Here is a 15,129-nt window from a genome sequence, read left to right as displayed (position 1 = left end):
TCCTTCTCTTTTTCTGTAATTTTCTAAGAGACTGAATAATTATAGGAAAGCTGGTAAACAGTTCCAGTGCTGATTCTGACAACTTTCTTTTACATTAACATAAAATAAGTAGCAAAAGACCTCTAGTGTTGTTGAATGCTGTCCATCCTATAACATCTGATGTTGCTCAGTTTATGAAAAACCTGAATACTATTAATGTGTCTTTTCTAATAGACAATATAAAATACCTTGTAATTTCTCTTACATTAGCATGTAACTTAAACTTCTATGCCAGACTTCTTTATCTAAATTGTGTTTACCTTGATAAAGATATTGGGAGCTTTTCATGCACAGACTAGACAGGTATAGGAATGAATTATAAGCCACTATTTGCCCCCTTCCCTCCACCCCCCACCCCCGCCCAAAAAATATCCAAACAACCCACCCCCAAACCAATCAAAAACCACAAATCACCTCCCACTGAAAACTCTTTGACCTGAAATCTCTTATCTGGCTGGTAAGAGTTAGGTATTGAATCTGCTTCACAAAAAAAAAAAAAAAACAACCCAGGTTTAAAATATGCTGAAAATATTACTACCTGCATAGCTAGAAATCATCAAACCTGTAAATGTAATCTAACCTGTTATGTCTAATGACTTTCCAGTATTAGTAATCACTTTTTTCCAACATCAAACTGTTTTCTTCGAATTCGTATCGGGGAAGTCTGGAATTATTAATGATCATACCATCTATCACTTTTGCCTACAATATGTTCTCAGAATTAGTGGAACATTTTGTCCTTCCATGGACCATGTAGGCTGGAAGTCTTGAAGAACTTATCTATCTTTAACAGTACACAAGATATGCAATGGAAATGGTTTTGACAAACTGTCTTAAGTATTGATGTTTAAAAAACTATTCTCACACAGTTTTAGTTAAGATACTGGTTAAACATAGTATCAGTAGTATCAGTCCTTGAAAATACTATGGCATGTGGGACCACAATACACCTTTGCTGTAGATAAGTGTCTCCATTATATTGCAGCAAATTGAAGCATAGAGAAGCTTCCTGTAGGTGTTCTCTGCTGTCTTCTCTTTCTTCTTGTTGCTCATTGGCCTGTTATTGGGCAAGTAACTGATTTTTTTCTTCAGTGAGTTGAAGTGCCCTCAGGATTGTATCTTTTTTCTGAGAAAGATGCATCCTGTTTAGACCTCATAATCTAACACTTCAACAATTTCTAAGAGAGTTTTTGGATGGGTTAAAGAATGTTGGAGACACATGGAAGAAGTTAGAAGGTCTCTAGTGAATTAGTGGTAGGTAAGCAACCAGATGTGCATAAAACAGGGCACATTCAAATAGGATATTTTGCCATTCAGGTGGTGGTTTTAGTTATGTAAGTATGGTTGTATGTTACTGGGGAGCCTACTGAAATTCCTGCTGGTCTGACCACTGTAAAGGCTGTTGCTCGTTCATTGCTGCTTCCACCACGATGTGCCACTGTCAATGAGTCTAAGAGCCATTGCCAAAGGCTGTGGTGGTTAACTGGCCGCAATGATTGATCGTCCTGCAAAAAAGGGCTTCCTAATATGTTGCAGAAACAGATGTTTCCTTTGCTTTCTAGGAACTGCTGTGCCTCCCTGTGAGCAGAAATGCAATCTTTCTGCTACCTTTCTCGTTATGAGCCTGGAGGCTGGGAAAAGAATACTTGTGGCTGGTTGCTCTGGTCTAACAGACTGACCACTCTGTGCCAGAGCCGTTTGCCAGGAGGGTTTCCTGTAATGTTTGAAAGTGACAGTTATTTGCTTGTCTCAGGGGTTTTAAGATCTTACCCTTAATATGCCAAGTCCAGTCTCAGTCCTCTTGTTGAGGCTGTCGTAATCTTCATACACGCATTTTTGATTCTGTCATACGCAGTCATTGTCATCGTGAAGCAATCTGCACTCCATCCAAACCATGCTTGGGGATATTTACCTGTTTCAGGTGTCTTTTTGCTAACTGGATGATAATTGTAACTGTGGTAGTAGCAATCCTGATAGGTTCATACATGAAGTATCCGAAGGTAATTATCTAGGTGGATGCTGCTTAAAAAACCCAGACCCAAACCAAAAAAACCCAAACCCAATGTTGTTTATGTTTTCCAGTAATAATTGTCATATGTGATATGTAATTTTTGTGTTATACTGCATGAATATACATTTACCATCTTCTCTTGGAGCAGTTTCAGTAAATACAATATAATTCTTTAATAAGTGATTTTCTCCTTTATGTTTTCAGAGGCAACAATTTTAAGCTATGATGGAAGTATGTTTATGAAAATACAACTCCCTGTTGTGATGCATACAGAGGCTGAAGATGTTTCTTTACGGTTCAGGTCCCAGCGAGCTTATGGAATTTTAATGGCAACTACTTCTAGGGAATCTGCAGATACCCTTCGTTTAGAGCTGGATGCAGGACGAGTTAAACTAACGGTCAACCTAGGTAACAACCTCTTCCTCCAAGAAATTAACATTTCCTTTACATTTTTCTTTTTGCTTGCAAACATTTATGAAACAGCCTGTTTTAACATTAAAAGTAAACTGAAATGATATATAAACACATGACGATGCAACATTTGCGTATGTACATACACACACAGATACATGTCCATTATTATACTTTATTTTGTTTTCTTTTGCGTTTTTGTATTCTTTATATAGTCTTAACATAATCCATCACAATATTTTTGTACTATTGTGTATTCTAAAAAGAGAAGACTAGTTCATCAGTGGTATTTTTGGCCTAAATTGTCATTCTTCATTGTGGAATATTAGTCTCCCTCCACAACTTCTTCACAGTAGCAGTTCCACAATTTAAATGTGCAAGCAGAAGCAATGTGTATGTAGGTCAGTTCAGTTTTACCTCCTCTAATTAATGTACAACATGCAAATGTATCAAAGTATTTCTAGTTTTAACACCGAAAATGTTGCAATTAGATATTCCCACTGATGGATTTCTTAGTCTCCTTTTTTTAGGTGTCAAATCTATAGTAAATCCATCTCCTATTTTTTAAACAATTCTGTAGTGGTATTTTTGTAGTATCGAACAATAACACAACCCTTCAATGCCCAAAGACTGCGGCCCTCAGCAAACAGCCATGTGAACACAGGAGGCACAAGCCCTTTTACAGAAAAACAAATGGTTTCCTGGTTTGAAATCTGATGGACAAAATGTTAGGTTATGGTTTTCTCTAGTTTAAAAAAGCAGAAATAAATAAAAGTGCTTCTGCCATGCTTATGAATAAGTCCAAGTCAAGACCTGAAAGAGAACAGAAGTACACTCAGGAAAATGCACATTCAGTGCAGTCATTCCTATTTAGTGGAACGTTATTTTTAAAGGGAATTAAGTATTTGATTGTTTTAGTTGCAGATAAAATTATTTCCAGAAGGCGGGGGGAGAGGGGGGAATAATCACCTAACCCTCCATTTCATAGAAGTGTTGCTCACTGAAATACTGTCCTGGTGTTCGGATTCTAGAAGGGAGCAGAAGTGGTGAAGGGTTTCCTTGTTCACTCTTCTCTTACAGTCCCCTGTAGTGCCAAGGCAGGGCTCCTGCAGGCTGCGGCCGCCCCGGTGCTCCGCTGCAGCGCTTTCTGTAAAAGGGGGTGTGCAGGTGCTGGTCCTGGGCTGTTTGCAACCACTTTTCTGATGCGGTTGACGACACATGACAAACTCAGCTATATGGAAACAAAATCTAGGTTCGATGGTATACATGTTCCTCAAAGGTATAAACCAGGAGTAGCTGTACAAACCAAGTAGCGTGGCATAGATTTTTTTTTTTTTTTTTAACATTAATAAATGTTGGTAGCCCGGCAGAGGATCCTGCTACAGATCAGGTCATTCTCTTTATATACAAAACACCACCCTCTGTCAGTTTTTGCCTACTTCTATAGTTCAAGAAAGTAAATAAATTCATGCCCTAGCAATATTGTTTCTTCTTCCAACACCCCACTGTTTTCTTTTTTTTTTTTTTAAGTGAGGCAAGGATATAAGCTGAAAATAGACAGTATTCTCTTAATTATCACTGTTTATAAATATGTGATTATTTTCTGTATATTAATGTAGCTTTAAATGTAGTCACTGTTCATTTCTTTAGTCTATACATTAAGAAACTATAAACCCACAAACCCCTGTTTATAGGCCTGGGAACTGAGCTTTGTATTTTACTACTAAGTTTTTGAAGATCAGCCTTTGAGGTATATATACACAAGTTGTCCAAGATGTCTGATTGTGGCCTGGCTTGCTCTATGACCCATTGTGACGGAGCACTTTCTAATTGCATTGAGAGAAATTACCTGTTCTTTCACAGATGGGGAGAAAGTTGCAGCCTGCTGCAGTTAAGCATCTTTGACATTTAATCCTGATTTTTCACTTAGATTTGTCACCATGTAGCTTTGTTTGAAATTGGCCATTTTTACCCTATTTGTCGTTTCTATTTATAAAGATTTATCGCAGTATATCTGGGTTATAACAGTATGTAAAGACTGATGATATGGAGTGGCCATATTTGCATGTGTCTGTCCCCGGAAGGGTGGACTGTGATTTTATTGGATGTCTGCAGCTATTACCTTGAAGGATAAATTTTCATTTTTCATCTATTCTTCCCCATCTAGACTGTATCAGGATTAACTGTAATTCCAGTAAGTGCCTATTCAAACTTTTTAAAATGTTATTCCACCATTATAAAATATGCAAACTAGATGAAAAAGATTGTGGACAGCTTGCAAGTGCTTGATAATTTATTAATGAAATGTGATGATTAATTATCATTGTGTAAAAAGTCATCATATACTCTAGTGTGTATTTTTTGTCCTTCCCATAGGATATAACTATTAACTAGAATATTAACAGAGGAAGTATTCTACAGGTTGTAATCATGCACATAGAGGAAATGGTACCTGTAGTACTGTATTATTGTAAACAGGCTATTTTATTGTCAGTAGCCACAGAATTTTTTAACTAGCATTTCTGAGAAGCTGTCACATATTTTCCCCCGGATCCTCCGTCTAGTTTTCTTGACATTTTACCTCCAACTTATGGTGAGACTGTTGGAACATAATTGTCCGTAGTACAAGAATTTCTATTTTATAATCCTCCTAGACAATTAACTGTATTTACTGGCTGCTTATAACACAACTAGTTTTGCTAAATCTTTGTTTTATGGAAATGTAACACGTTACAATAAGGACATTATTAAGTCTGAGAATAACCATATTTCTATGATGATTTTTTACACTCTAATCATGTAAGAAACCTTAAATTGAACAATTTTTCTCTGTGATATGCATGTTTATGAAACAGAGGGAAACATTTGCCAGATGAATGGACTAAATTTTAACTTCTCTGATATTATTTGGATTAAGAGGCTATATTCTGAAAGGAGAAAAAGGACTGTGATTTTATTTTGAGTCTATGGAATTCCTGAATGGTGTCAACAAAATTATTGATAGTAAGTATGGTAGATTTGAGTTTTGGGTTGTTTTCTCTTTTTCTTCCTTACAGGTTTTGCAAGCCAGAGGACTGGCTTTAGGCAAATAGAAACAAAGATAAACAGCAAACTGCATAGGTAGAATTTGTAGTTGTTAATAGTTTCCCAAAAGACATTAACATCACAAACCATAATAGTTTTATAGTCCACAAAGAAAATTAGGAAACTGCAGTTATTTATAATGTGTCATCTGCTAATAGATTTTGTAATTAATAACTTCACAAGACAAAAATACAGCATTTTTATTAAAAAGCAAAGTTTTCTTGGGGCAAGTTTTAAATCTAAACCATCCTTAAATCCAGACAGACTTTTCAATACAGTGAAGGAAATGCTTGCAGGTACCAAAGCATAAAAATAGCTTCCTCATATTAAAAAAAAAAAAAAAAAAAAAAAAAGTAATAAAATTGTTCAGTTATAGAAACAAATATTTTCACTTGCCAAAATCATCCATTGTCTGTTGCCAGAATATATAAGATCATGAAAAATCTCAGAAACATTTTGTTTCCCCTGTGACAGCCCAAGACACTGTTCTTTGATCATGACGAAGTCCCAATTAGAAAAATATTTCCAAATATAAGACAAGCAGCTTTTTGAGCAGAAATGTAATGAGTGTGCCTGCTGGTGGTAAATTCCTTTTTCCTTAGGAAAAGCAATATTGGTTTTTTTGTTAACTTCCTTAATGAAATTAGAAAATCCCTCTGAAAAAGGAATTGCTAACATAGAAGAAAAATCAGTAATAAAGCCACAATACAATAGGTGTTTTGTTTTTTTAATATCTTTTGGACAAAATGAGGTGTCATTAAAAAAAAGATGATTTCTAATTTCCGTTTTTAAGCAAGTTTAGGATCAAAAGAGAACCTGCAAATACAGAGTAAGTAATAAGCCTCCAGTGAGAGGACTGTAAACAGGAGAAATATATGTACTGAATCGAATTAGCAGTTACAAGTTCTTCTTGGTCTCACAGAAGCAGCATAACTTCAGTGCAAAATATCCTTGGTATCAAATACTCATAAGTTATTTTTCTTTACAGTTTGTTTATAGCCTTTTTGTTATTAGAAATGAACTTTCATGATTAGTTCCATCTCCCTTTGGTGCTTGTGTACTGAACAGGTTTTCGTGAGCTTTCGGTACGGTAAGTACTACAACGCTTTCTTATTGGCACTCGCTGTAGTTTTTCAACAACCAAATAATATTTCGTGAGCAATTTCTGCGTGTTAATTTTTAGATTATGAAGAATTATTGCTCTAAACAGTCCTTAGAAAATGCTTCCTTATTAGACAATATAAAGGATTTTAGTGGACACACAGAATTCATTTCAAAGCAACAGCATCCAGAACTTGAGCCTTAATCTGCTAACAGTCTTTCTGCTCTCCCTCTTTCTTACATATATTCGTGTGTTTAAGTTTTGTAGGAATTGAATTGCGATGGGTTGATCGTTGACGAGTTATTAGGAAAATAGTCTTCTCATGCCAAAGTGCCTTTATTCGTTCCCCGGATGATTATCAGTTGATTATTGCCAAATTGTCTCCACTCACCCACTAAAGTGGCCAGTTAATAAAGTCACCAGCACAATTGTTCCTCTGAGTCCTTGAATTCAAAAGATTCACCCCCCTCGTAACCCACTGCGTGGGACGAGACAATAATAAATAGTTCGGTGCCTATCTTTTGGGGTCTACTGAGAGCTGGATGTGTATCAGTCCTGATTTTATGTTGATATAGAAGTAAATCTGGTTTTCGTGTTTGAAAAACTTTTTTCAGATTTTCCCGTTTCTGTTGCTTAAAAATTAGTCATAATGTAATTTTACTGTTGGGACTGAAATGTTATTTATTATAGCTAGACTAGTAACAGTTAAGGTCAGGGTGAAGCTATCTGGTTTGAATTTGGTGAGACAGCTTAAAAAAAGTAAAATCAAACATAAACAAAAATTGGCATTTTGCTTGCGAGAAGAAAAGGCAAATATGAATGTTATGAAAATATGAACCTTATTTCCTACAGTGAATTACAAACCTAGTAGGTATAATACTGCACCCCCTCCTCCCATTTTCCCTTGAGTGCAGCCTGAAACGTGTTGTCTTCTCCCTGCAGATCAAATGACTAACTGTTGGCTGGTCAGAGCTGAGATTTTGGTAGCAATTTCTTACACACTTTGTCATGCCTTCACCTTTAGCTAATGTCCTGTGTTGCAGAGGAGGTGACATTTTGTGGTCTTCCTTGTTTGAACTACAGACTCTTAAAATTTCAAAATGTGAATCAGATGCCAGGTCGCTACTGTGTTTGTGTCTCATTAACTGTATTATGGAGACTGTTTACTTCGTGCCATTTTTATGGAACTTGGTGGCATACTGAAGTCAAACTATTTTTTTTGTGCTAGGTCAGAAGATTGATATATTTATAAAACCTTACACCACTAGAAATTGTGTCATGTCAATCAAAAAATACCATTGCTGAAATATTGGGTTTGGACATCCTTAAATCACTTCATTGTGTTGTTCAGGCTTGCAACTTTACAAAACAAAATTGTCTGTCAGGCATTGAAATAAATGGTCCTTTTAAACTTGCAGGTACATTTAGGTCAATGTTGAGGCTGACATCAGGAGAAATGGGAAAACTTATGAACAGAAATGCCTCTATGGTTTTAGTATTAGTTCTCATAGACTGAGGAATTCATTTAAAAATAAGACTGAGGTGAACAATGTTGGTTCAGATAACATGAATGTGCAGCATTTATTGGCACTAGACATTCTGTAAAAAGAACTGTAAGTTGATTGCTTGTCCATTATATACAAAATTGATGAGCTAATCATAAAAAATTGCCTAAGGAGAAATGCTAAAATAATAAAATTAAAAAAATATATTTTCTCCTTTCAGAGAGGGGAGTAGCTGTTGCCTTTTACTTGCAGACTGTAAAGCATAAATCCTATTGAACTGAATGGGATTTTTCCCTAGTATTCGTAGAGATAGACCTTCATCCCACAAAATTTACTTGGTAGATCAATAACAGTTTTTGAATGACTTGTAAACAAATACAGGTGTGCTATATTTCCATATTTTTCACTGCTGCAATGTTAAGGGCTACTATCCAACTTAATTAAAATCCTCTTTTTTTTTCTTCCAGTTTTAACGCTTCCAAAACACTAGCATCTGAAAATTTCCAGGTACCTGTAACTCTAGAGGCTCCTGGTTTTTATGTGCAATATACTTTTTTCACAAGTATGTACAGTCTTGCATGTTATTTAATTTTTTGTGGGTTTTTTTTTGCATTGCTATAATTTTTGAAAAATGATTTTATGAGTCAGCAGAGTAGGACTATAGGATTTTTATTAACTGATACATTATACAAATAGTAATGTTAACAGTTAACTGGTAAATAGCTGGCTCTCATTTCTGAATCTGGTACTTTTGTTCAATATGAAAATATACAGGATAATACCTCTTTTGAATGCTGCTGTGAAAGCTTGCTCAACTAGCGGCACATGGTGCAGGAGTGATTTAGGTCAGTTCTCTGATACACGGTTTTGCTTCTGTAGCAGTAATTCATAGAGTAACACCACTGAATTCAGCTATACTCAAATGTAGGACTGTCATAAGAAATGAGTAAGAGTTGTGGAATGTTAGGAAGCAGGGAACAGAGTACTGTGGCAGCGTACATATATACTATTGCCCAGGGACTGTATCAACTGGCTTTGCTAGCTGGGTGTCCACCTTTCCAAATTAGGAACAATTTCCTGGGCTTTGAGGCTTTTCTGTTTGTCCTTCCAGTGAAGTACCCCTTCACTTGTATGTGTATGCACCCCTCGTTCTGTGTTTACCTTGTTCTTCATCCATTCTCTATATCCTTTATTTGTTTCTCTCATTTTATTTTTCTCACTCCATTTCATTCTTCTGTTTCTTCCCTATAATCCTTAATATCTTTTCTTTGTTTTGTACATCCATCCTTTTAAAACTTTGCTTTTCTGCAGGTGTGCACATTACAGATGATTAAATTATTTTGCTTGGAATATGTAATACCTGTTACTGAAGCATTTTATCTTGTCAAGGTATCCTACAAATCCAGAGCATGACAAGGAGCTATGTCAGATTATTGGTAAATAACAGGAGAATGATAAGTATTGAAGAACCAACAGTGGTGTTTAGTTACAGTATATTTACAGTTGCACATAGATTTTAAGAAGCACAAAGGCTTAAATGAAGACTATCCATCCTTTTGAAAGCTACTGCTTGTGAAAATATGTTCTGTTGCAAAGTCCAGAGTCTTCAGCTGTGCTCTTATGGATATTGCAAAATCTAATGTGATGAGCAAATCAGTAATACATTTCCATTTATTCACTTCTCACTATCTGGTGAAAAGAATGAATAGAATATTTTATTTGCTCCTTTTTTGTTGTTGTTGGCAGTAGAAAATCGTTAAAATGATACAATATTGTATCTCCCCCCAAAATGTAAGATTTTGTATTTGGCCTGTTTTCTTACACAGTGAGTATGAATTGTGTGAGGTGACTTTGATATTTCACTCATTCACTAAGGCTGACAGTCTGCTAAAAATATGCGAAACAGCTTTACTCCTAGAGGACATACAGCAAACCAGCAGGGTACTTTCACTGCAAGTTCAGTCAGGGACTTCCCTCTGTTTGGGGTGTAAAGTTTGAAATAATTATAAATAATTCTTTTAAAGCGTTGGCTATACTTTGCAGATTTAGAACATGGGGTCATTGGATTCCTTCTCATTCAGCAGTATCACTTTGCCCCTTTTCACATGATTTCCTGAAAACAGGGTCTGCTGCTGTGCAGCAAAACTGAAAACATACATGGCCCTTTTCGATCAAATTCTGATTACGATCTACTAGTTGCTAATAGAAACCATCATTTAAATTTATCAAAGGAAACAGGTTGAAAGCCATATGAAAAACTTTACTCAGAGTCTTTACTCAGAGTCTCTCACTGGAGTCCTTATTAGTGCAACTTCAGGACTAAGTACTACCAACCTGTATCTTGTTTCAGGCACTCTGTTGTGAAGAGAGGTTGAAAACAGCCAGGCTAGGAAAAAAAGTTCAGGTTTGAAAGAAAAACAGCCTGTATCAATATAATCAAGAGAACCAAAGTAGTTAAGGGACAGCCCATAATTTGTGTACAGCCACAGCAGCTGGTTAGGAGAGATCCTTCTGATGCCTCATTGTCTGTTAAATATAGTAGAAAAAAGAAAAGTAGGAAAAAAAATTAGTAGAAAATAGAAAAATAGTGATGCTGCACAGGTTATGCCATGAAAGCCCATCATATTAATTGGCTTCCTGGAGGTGTGATGACAAAGCCATTCACCTCTTCCTTCAGTCTAATTGTCTACCTGCTCTGGAGAAAAGTAGTGGCTGTTTCCCCTCACTTGTAACCTGCTTCTGCTCCTTGGGAGCACCTAGGGCAAGGTCTGTAACTTGCCTTTTTTTATGAAAAGTCATAAATATGCAGTAGGCATTTCCCAGATGCTGATAGATGTTTAACACTCAAAATATTTCTGAGAAAGTCATCTCTGCTTCTTGAATGGTAGGAGTGACTTAGCTGAGAATGCAAAGAGAACCAGCAGGGCCACTGCTGATCATTTTCCAAATGCTCCGTATACCGTTCTTTGGGGTTTATGCTGCAGAATTTTATCTGTCTCTTAAAGAGTTTTTCATTTACCTTAAAATTGTGTTCTAACCCTCTTCCTGTCCGCTGGTCCTGCTCTTGCATTGCCTATTGCTTTGCTGCCAGCACAGATGTTCAGGCATCTATATGGTGATTTTGACTAAAGAAGTGACCCATTAAAAAAATTGTTAATTTTAACTTGCTGCAGTTTTCTGAGCAGTTTTATCACGTGACACATTTGGACGGACACCTGCTGTAGAATAAAACAGGAGAGGGGGGAGGCAGGAGTGGTGCAGAGAGACAGTAGAACAACCACCTCTGGTAGAGAGAGTGGATTGCTTTTTTTAGCAATACAGACTTATGCTGTCCCAAAGTGAATTCATCTGGCCTACATCTAAGCAAGAACATCCTGGAAAGACACATGTTCTTTACAGAAAGGCAGAAACATCACTTCGTGATGTGGAATGCTTAATCTGTATCAGTAAAGGAAGAGGTATTTCAGACATCTGAAGGGAAATGTTGGAAGGGTTTCTGGGTAAATGACTGTATCTTCAGTTACATACATCACAACTATTTTCCCCTTCTCCTGAATTTGGCTCATAAGACAAGCTGTAAGTTGAACCTAGGAAATATCTGAGGCCCAGTTTTAGGGAGTTTCAAGCTTGAGGAAAAGCCATTGAGTACCAAGAAGAGGATACATATTAAGAGATGTCAGCTGAGGGGATGCTGTGCTTTTTAACCATTCACATAAGATAACAAACGTTTGCAATCTGTTTTGTGTTGTGGCTTTTTGTGAAATTTCGTATGGATGTAGTTTGGCTCGAGAGAGGATTTTGAGAAGGTAACAGTGAAGGTATATTGGACTTCTGAGTGTGAGCTCTCCCCCTTAGTGGGTGATTAAAAAAAACCCAACCATTTTGTGATATACTGATTTCTCAGTTAAAATGTATGCTTTGGTAAACATGGAAATCTTGCAGGGAAATGTTCAAGTTATCTAAAAGGCAGCCATTTCTACCCCTTCCTTATCCAGTTACAGTTGTTAAGGGGAAAAAAAATTAGAAACTTGAACTAATAAAGGACATAGGAAAATTTGAATCAACTAGCTAATCATAAAGAAATCTTGAGAAGAGTCTTGCACATGTATGTCAATGCCAGGGGTGATACCCCCGTAAGTTCCCCTCTAGCTCAGGTCTGAACCTGCTTAGCTGGGGCATGGGAGAGAATTACCATATTACCATAGCAAATAAAAGTTCAAACCTTCACTAAAGTGAAAAGAAATGGTTTAGATTTGCTGGTTGACCATTTAAGGGTCTATCATATTTACTTTCTCCCTGCCGACAAAGCTTTCAAGGTCAGCTGCTGGGGATTGAAGGATTTGCTCTATCACTGCTTCCAGCCTACATGAAAGACAGCAATAAAGTTTATTTCCGTGCCTGCATTCGACTTGCTGCTTATTAAATCTCATCTGTGTTCACTTTTTCTTAGCTAGCACAAGGGAAAATTGCCATTAGTCTTCTGGCAGACTGTCAATAAAATATCATTTCAAGTTCTCTTACTAGAAAACATATGTTTTTCTTTTTTCTGTGTATGCTTCTTTCTTTTCACTCTTTTCATCCATCTTATTTTTATCTTTTTAAGTCCCACATTCTACTTATGGTACTTTAAAGATATAACCGATTGAATGGACGCCTCAGTAATCAAATATATGATAGTAGTATATCTGTGGCATTCTCAAGGGACAGTGGTGTGCTCTGCAATAGTCAAACACACTGAAAAAGGCAACAGTAAAAGCTTAAACATATGATTAAGTGAATTTGAAAATTTACGTAATAAGGATAGTTGCCCTAAAAGGTGGTGAAAAAATCATTAGGTTGACGTTCAGATAAAGACTTGCTTTTTTTAGCACTACCACATAAATGTTTTCAGGAACTTCTTTAAGATTGCTGAAAAGTAGTAGACTTCTCAGCTGTGATATTTCAGTGTAAGTTCAATTTTACAAGGTCAGGTACAGATAGCATTCAATTTAGTGTATATGTAGGGCTATATGAGTCTGGGCCACAGCGTGGTTATATGTCAGCTGGCTCTGAGAATTGTTATACTGCCAGGGTATTACCAGCAGAGCCCAGGGCCATGGTCTGGAGTTGACTGAAGTTGTTCCCTCTGAATCTTCAGCCTGAACTCTTAAAGGGGAGTGGAGAGCAGAAGATCCTCCAAAATACTAAATATGATAAGAGGACTCTTGGAGGATAAGAAAGCAAAGATTGCTGCAAGCATGTAACCTCTCATTTTACCAAGAGGGACAAAGCAGCCTCCCGGATGTGCTAGATCTATAACAATAGATTGTCTTGAATTAATAAATCCTGATTTATATGCAAGGGAGTTGTGTGTGTCTAGCTCATATTGGTTCTATTAAAACTTTCATAAAAGGACTTTTCAGAAGTAGAAGATTAGGCCTTTCTACTATTTTAATGGGAAGAAGCAGCACAAAGTTTTTCATGTATAGCAGGTCCCAGATTTCTCTTATTTTACTTTTATGTTTTTCTCATTTAGCTTTTGAGAAGCAAGATGACTTAATCACATTTCAAGATTGGTGATTTAAATTATCCTCACAATTTTTTTCATGACAGAAAGTGGATGTTACAGTCTAATCTTGTGGGGATTTTGAAGAGTGCTGTTCTAATCAGTAGCAGGAAAACAACTGAACAGTATTTTCTTCTGGAGAATAATATATAAAAGCTAATGTAACGTTATTCATATTAGTGAACTGGGCTGCAATGGCAGTCATTTCATAATAAAGCTCTGCTACCAACTGGTCTCAGAGGAATCTCTACTGACATATAAATTATTGAGAGGAGGAACACTGAGATAGAGTATTCGCAGATGCAATGAGATTTATTTACGAAAATCAAATGAAATGCTGCACATGAGGGTTTTCTGAAGGGTTTCAAAATGCTGAATGACTGGATAGTAAGATGGTACGTGGAATTAAATATCAATATCTACAAAGTGATTTATACTAGAAAGAGCAACCTTAATTATGCAAGCGCAGCAATGGAGTCTGTTAGCACTGAGCTGAAGAAATTGTGCAGTCGTCGTAAACAGCTCTTGTAAAACAGTTCAGTGCTCAGAAGTGACCAGAAATCCCAAAGGGTGCTAGTAGCTATGGGGAAAGGAAGTAAGACCAGAACAGAAAACAGCATTCTGCTGTTGTGCAGTCATTGTTTATCCACATCTTGACTGCTGAATGTGTTTTTAGTTCCTGTTCCTCATGAACTTAAATAGGAACACGACAGTGCACTACAACAGGGAGGATTCCAAGTACGGATTGGCTTTCCTACGTGGAGGAGCTAAAAAAATACCTGAGAAAATACGAGTATATTTTTATAAAGGTATGATTATACAGCCATAAGAAGCATCAAGAAGTTAGTAGGTAGTATGAAACTGACATACTTCAAGGACTTTTTGTGATAAGGCAGTTTCTGTAGCCCCAGTAGTCCCTGATATGTTAGCCACTGGAAGCTGTGACAGTGTAGAGTAGTAATTCCTGTACTGTGGCCCTGCTAACGGCTGTTGAAAACACAGTGTTGGGCTAGCTGGACTTCTGGTCTTACCTGCCAAGGCCACCCTCATGTTCCCAAACAGATTTTGTTTAATGGAACAAAAGTTTGTCATTGCTATTAAAACTGATGATCTAGATGCAGCCTTTGCTCAGAAAGTCTGTGACTGCTAGCTGCTAGAAGCTGGCAGGAAATAGTTAGGGGAAAGCCGCTTAATATTGTTCCTTTCCTCTCTAAACATCAATTGCTGGTCATCATCAAAGGCAGAATGCAAGACGATATAGAACTCAGGTGTAAAATTCAGTACACCAGCTTTTGTCTTATGGATCATTTTCCCTCTTATTTTGCAGCTTTTCCTAATAATTTTATCACTAGTTTATACCCTCTATTCAGAGCAAACAGGAAATTGCTAGTGAAAGTAATATGTAAATCTAACATCAGCTGGGTTCATTCTA

The 15,129-nt window shown here is 36.7% G+C and overlaps 1 protein-coding gene across 27 annotated transcripts in view; it reads left to right on the top strand.

The window, feature by feature from the left end:
• The window catches only part of NRXN1 (neurexin 1), a 735,374-nt gene that overhangs the window by 317,448 nt on the left and 402,797 nt on the right, over positions 1-15,129 (top strand). For 16 of the 27 annotated variants that reach the window (XM_074863962.1, XM_074863975.1, XM_074863970.1 and 13 more), the window contains 2 exons: positions 2,255-2,458; positions 4,629-4,655. In XM_074863962.1, the coding sequence (XP_074720063.1) occupies positions 2,255-2,458; positions 4,629-4,655 (231 nt within the window). Of the gene's footprint in view, positions 1-2,254; positions 2,459-4,628; positions 4,656-15,129 lie in introns of those variants that run through there. The other 11 variants (XM_074863985.1, XM_074863984.1, XM_074864003.1 and 8 more) reach the window with 3 other exon arrangements.

This window comes from Strix uralensis, chromosome 3 (assembly GCF_047716275.1).
Source record: "Strix uralensis isolate ZFMK-TIS-50842 chromosome 3, bStrUra1, whole genome shotgun sequence".
Lineage (NCBI taxonomy): Eukaryota > Metazoa > Chordata > Aves > Strigiformes > Strigidae > Strix > Strix uralensis.
This window is presented reverse-complemented; position numbering and strand designations above follow the sequence as displayed.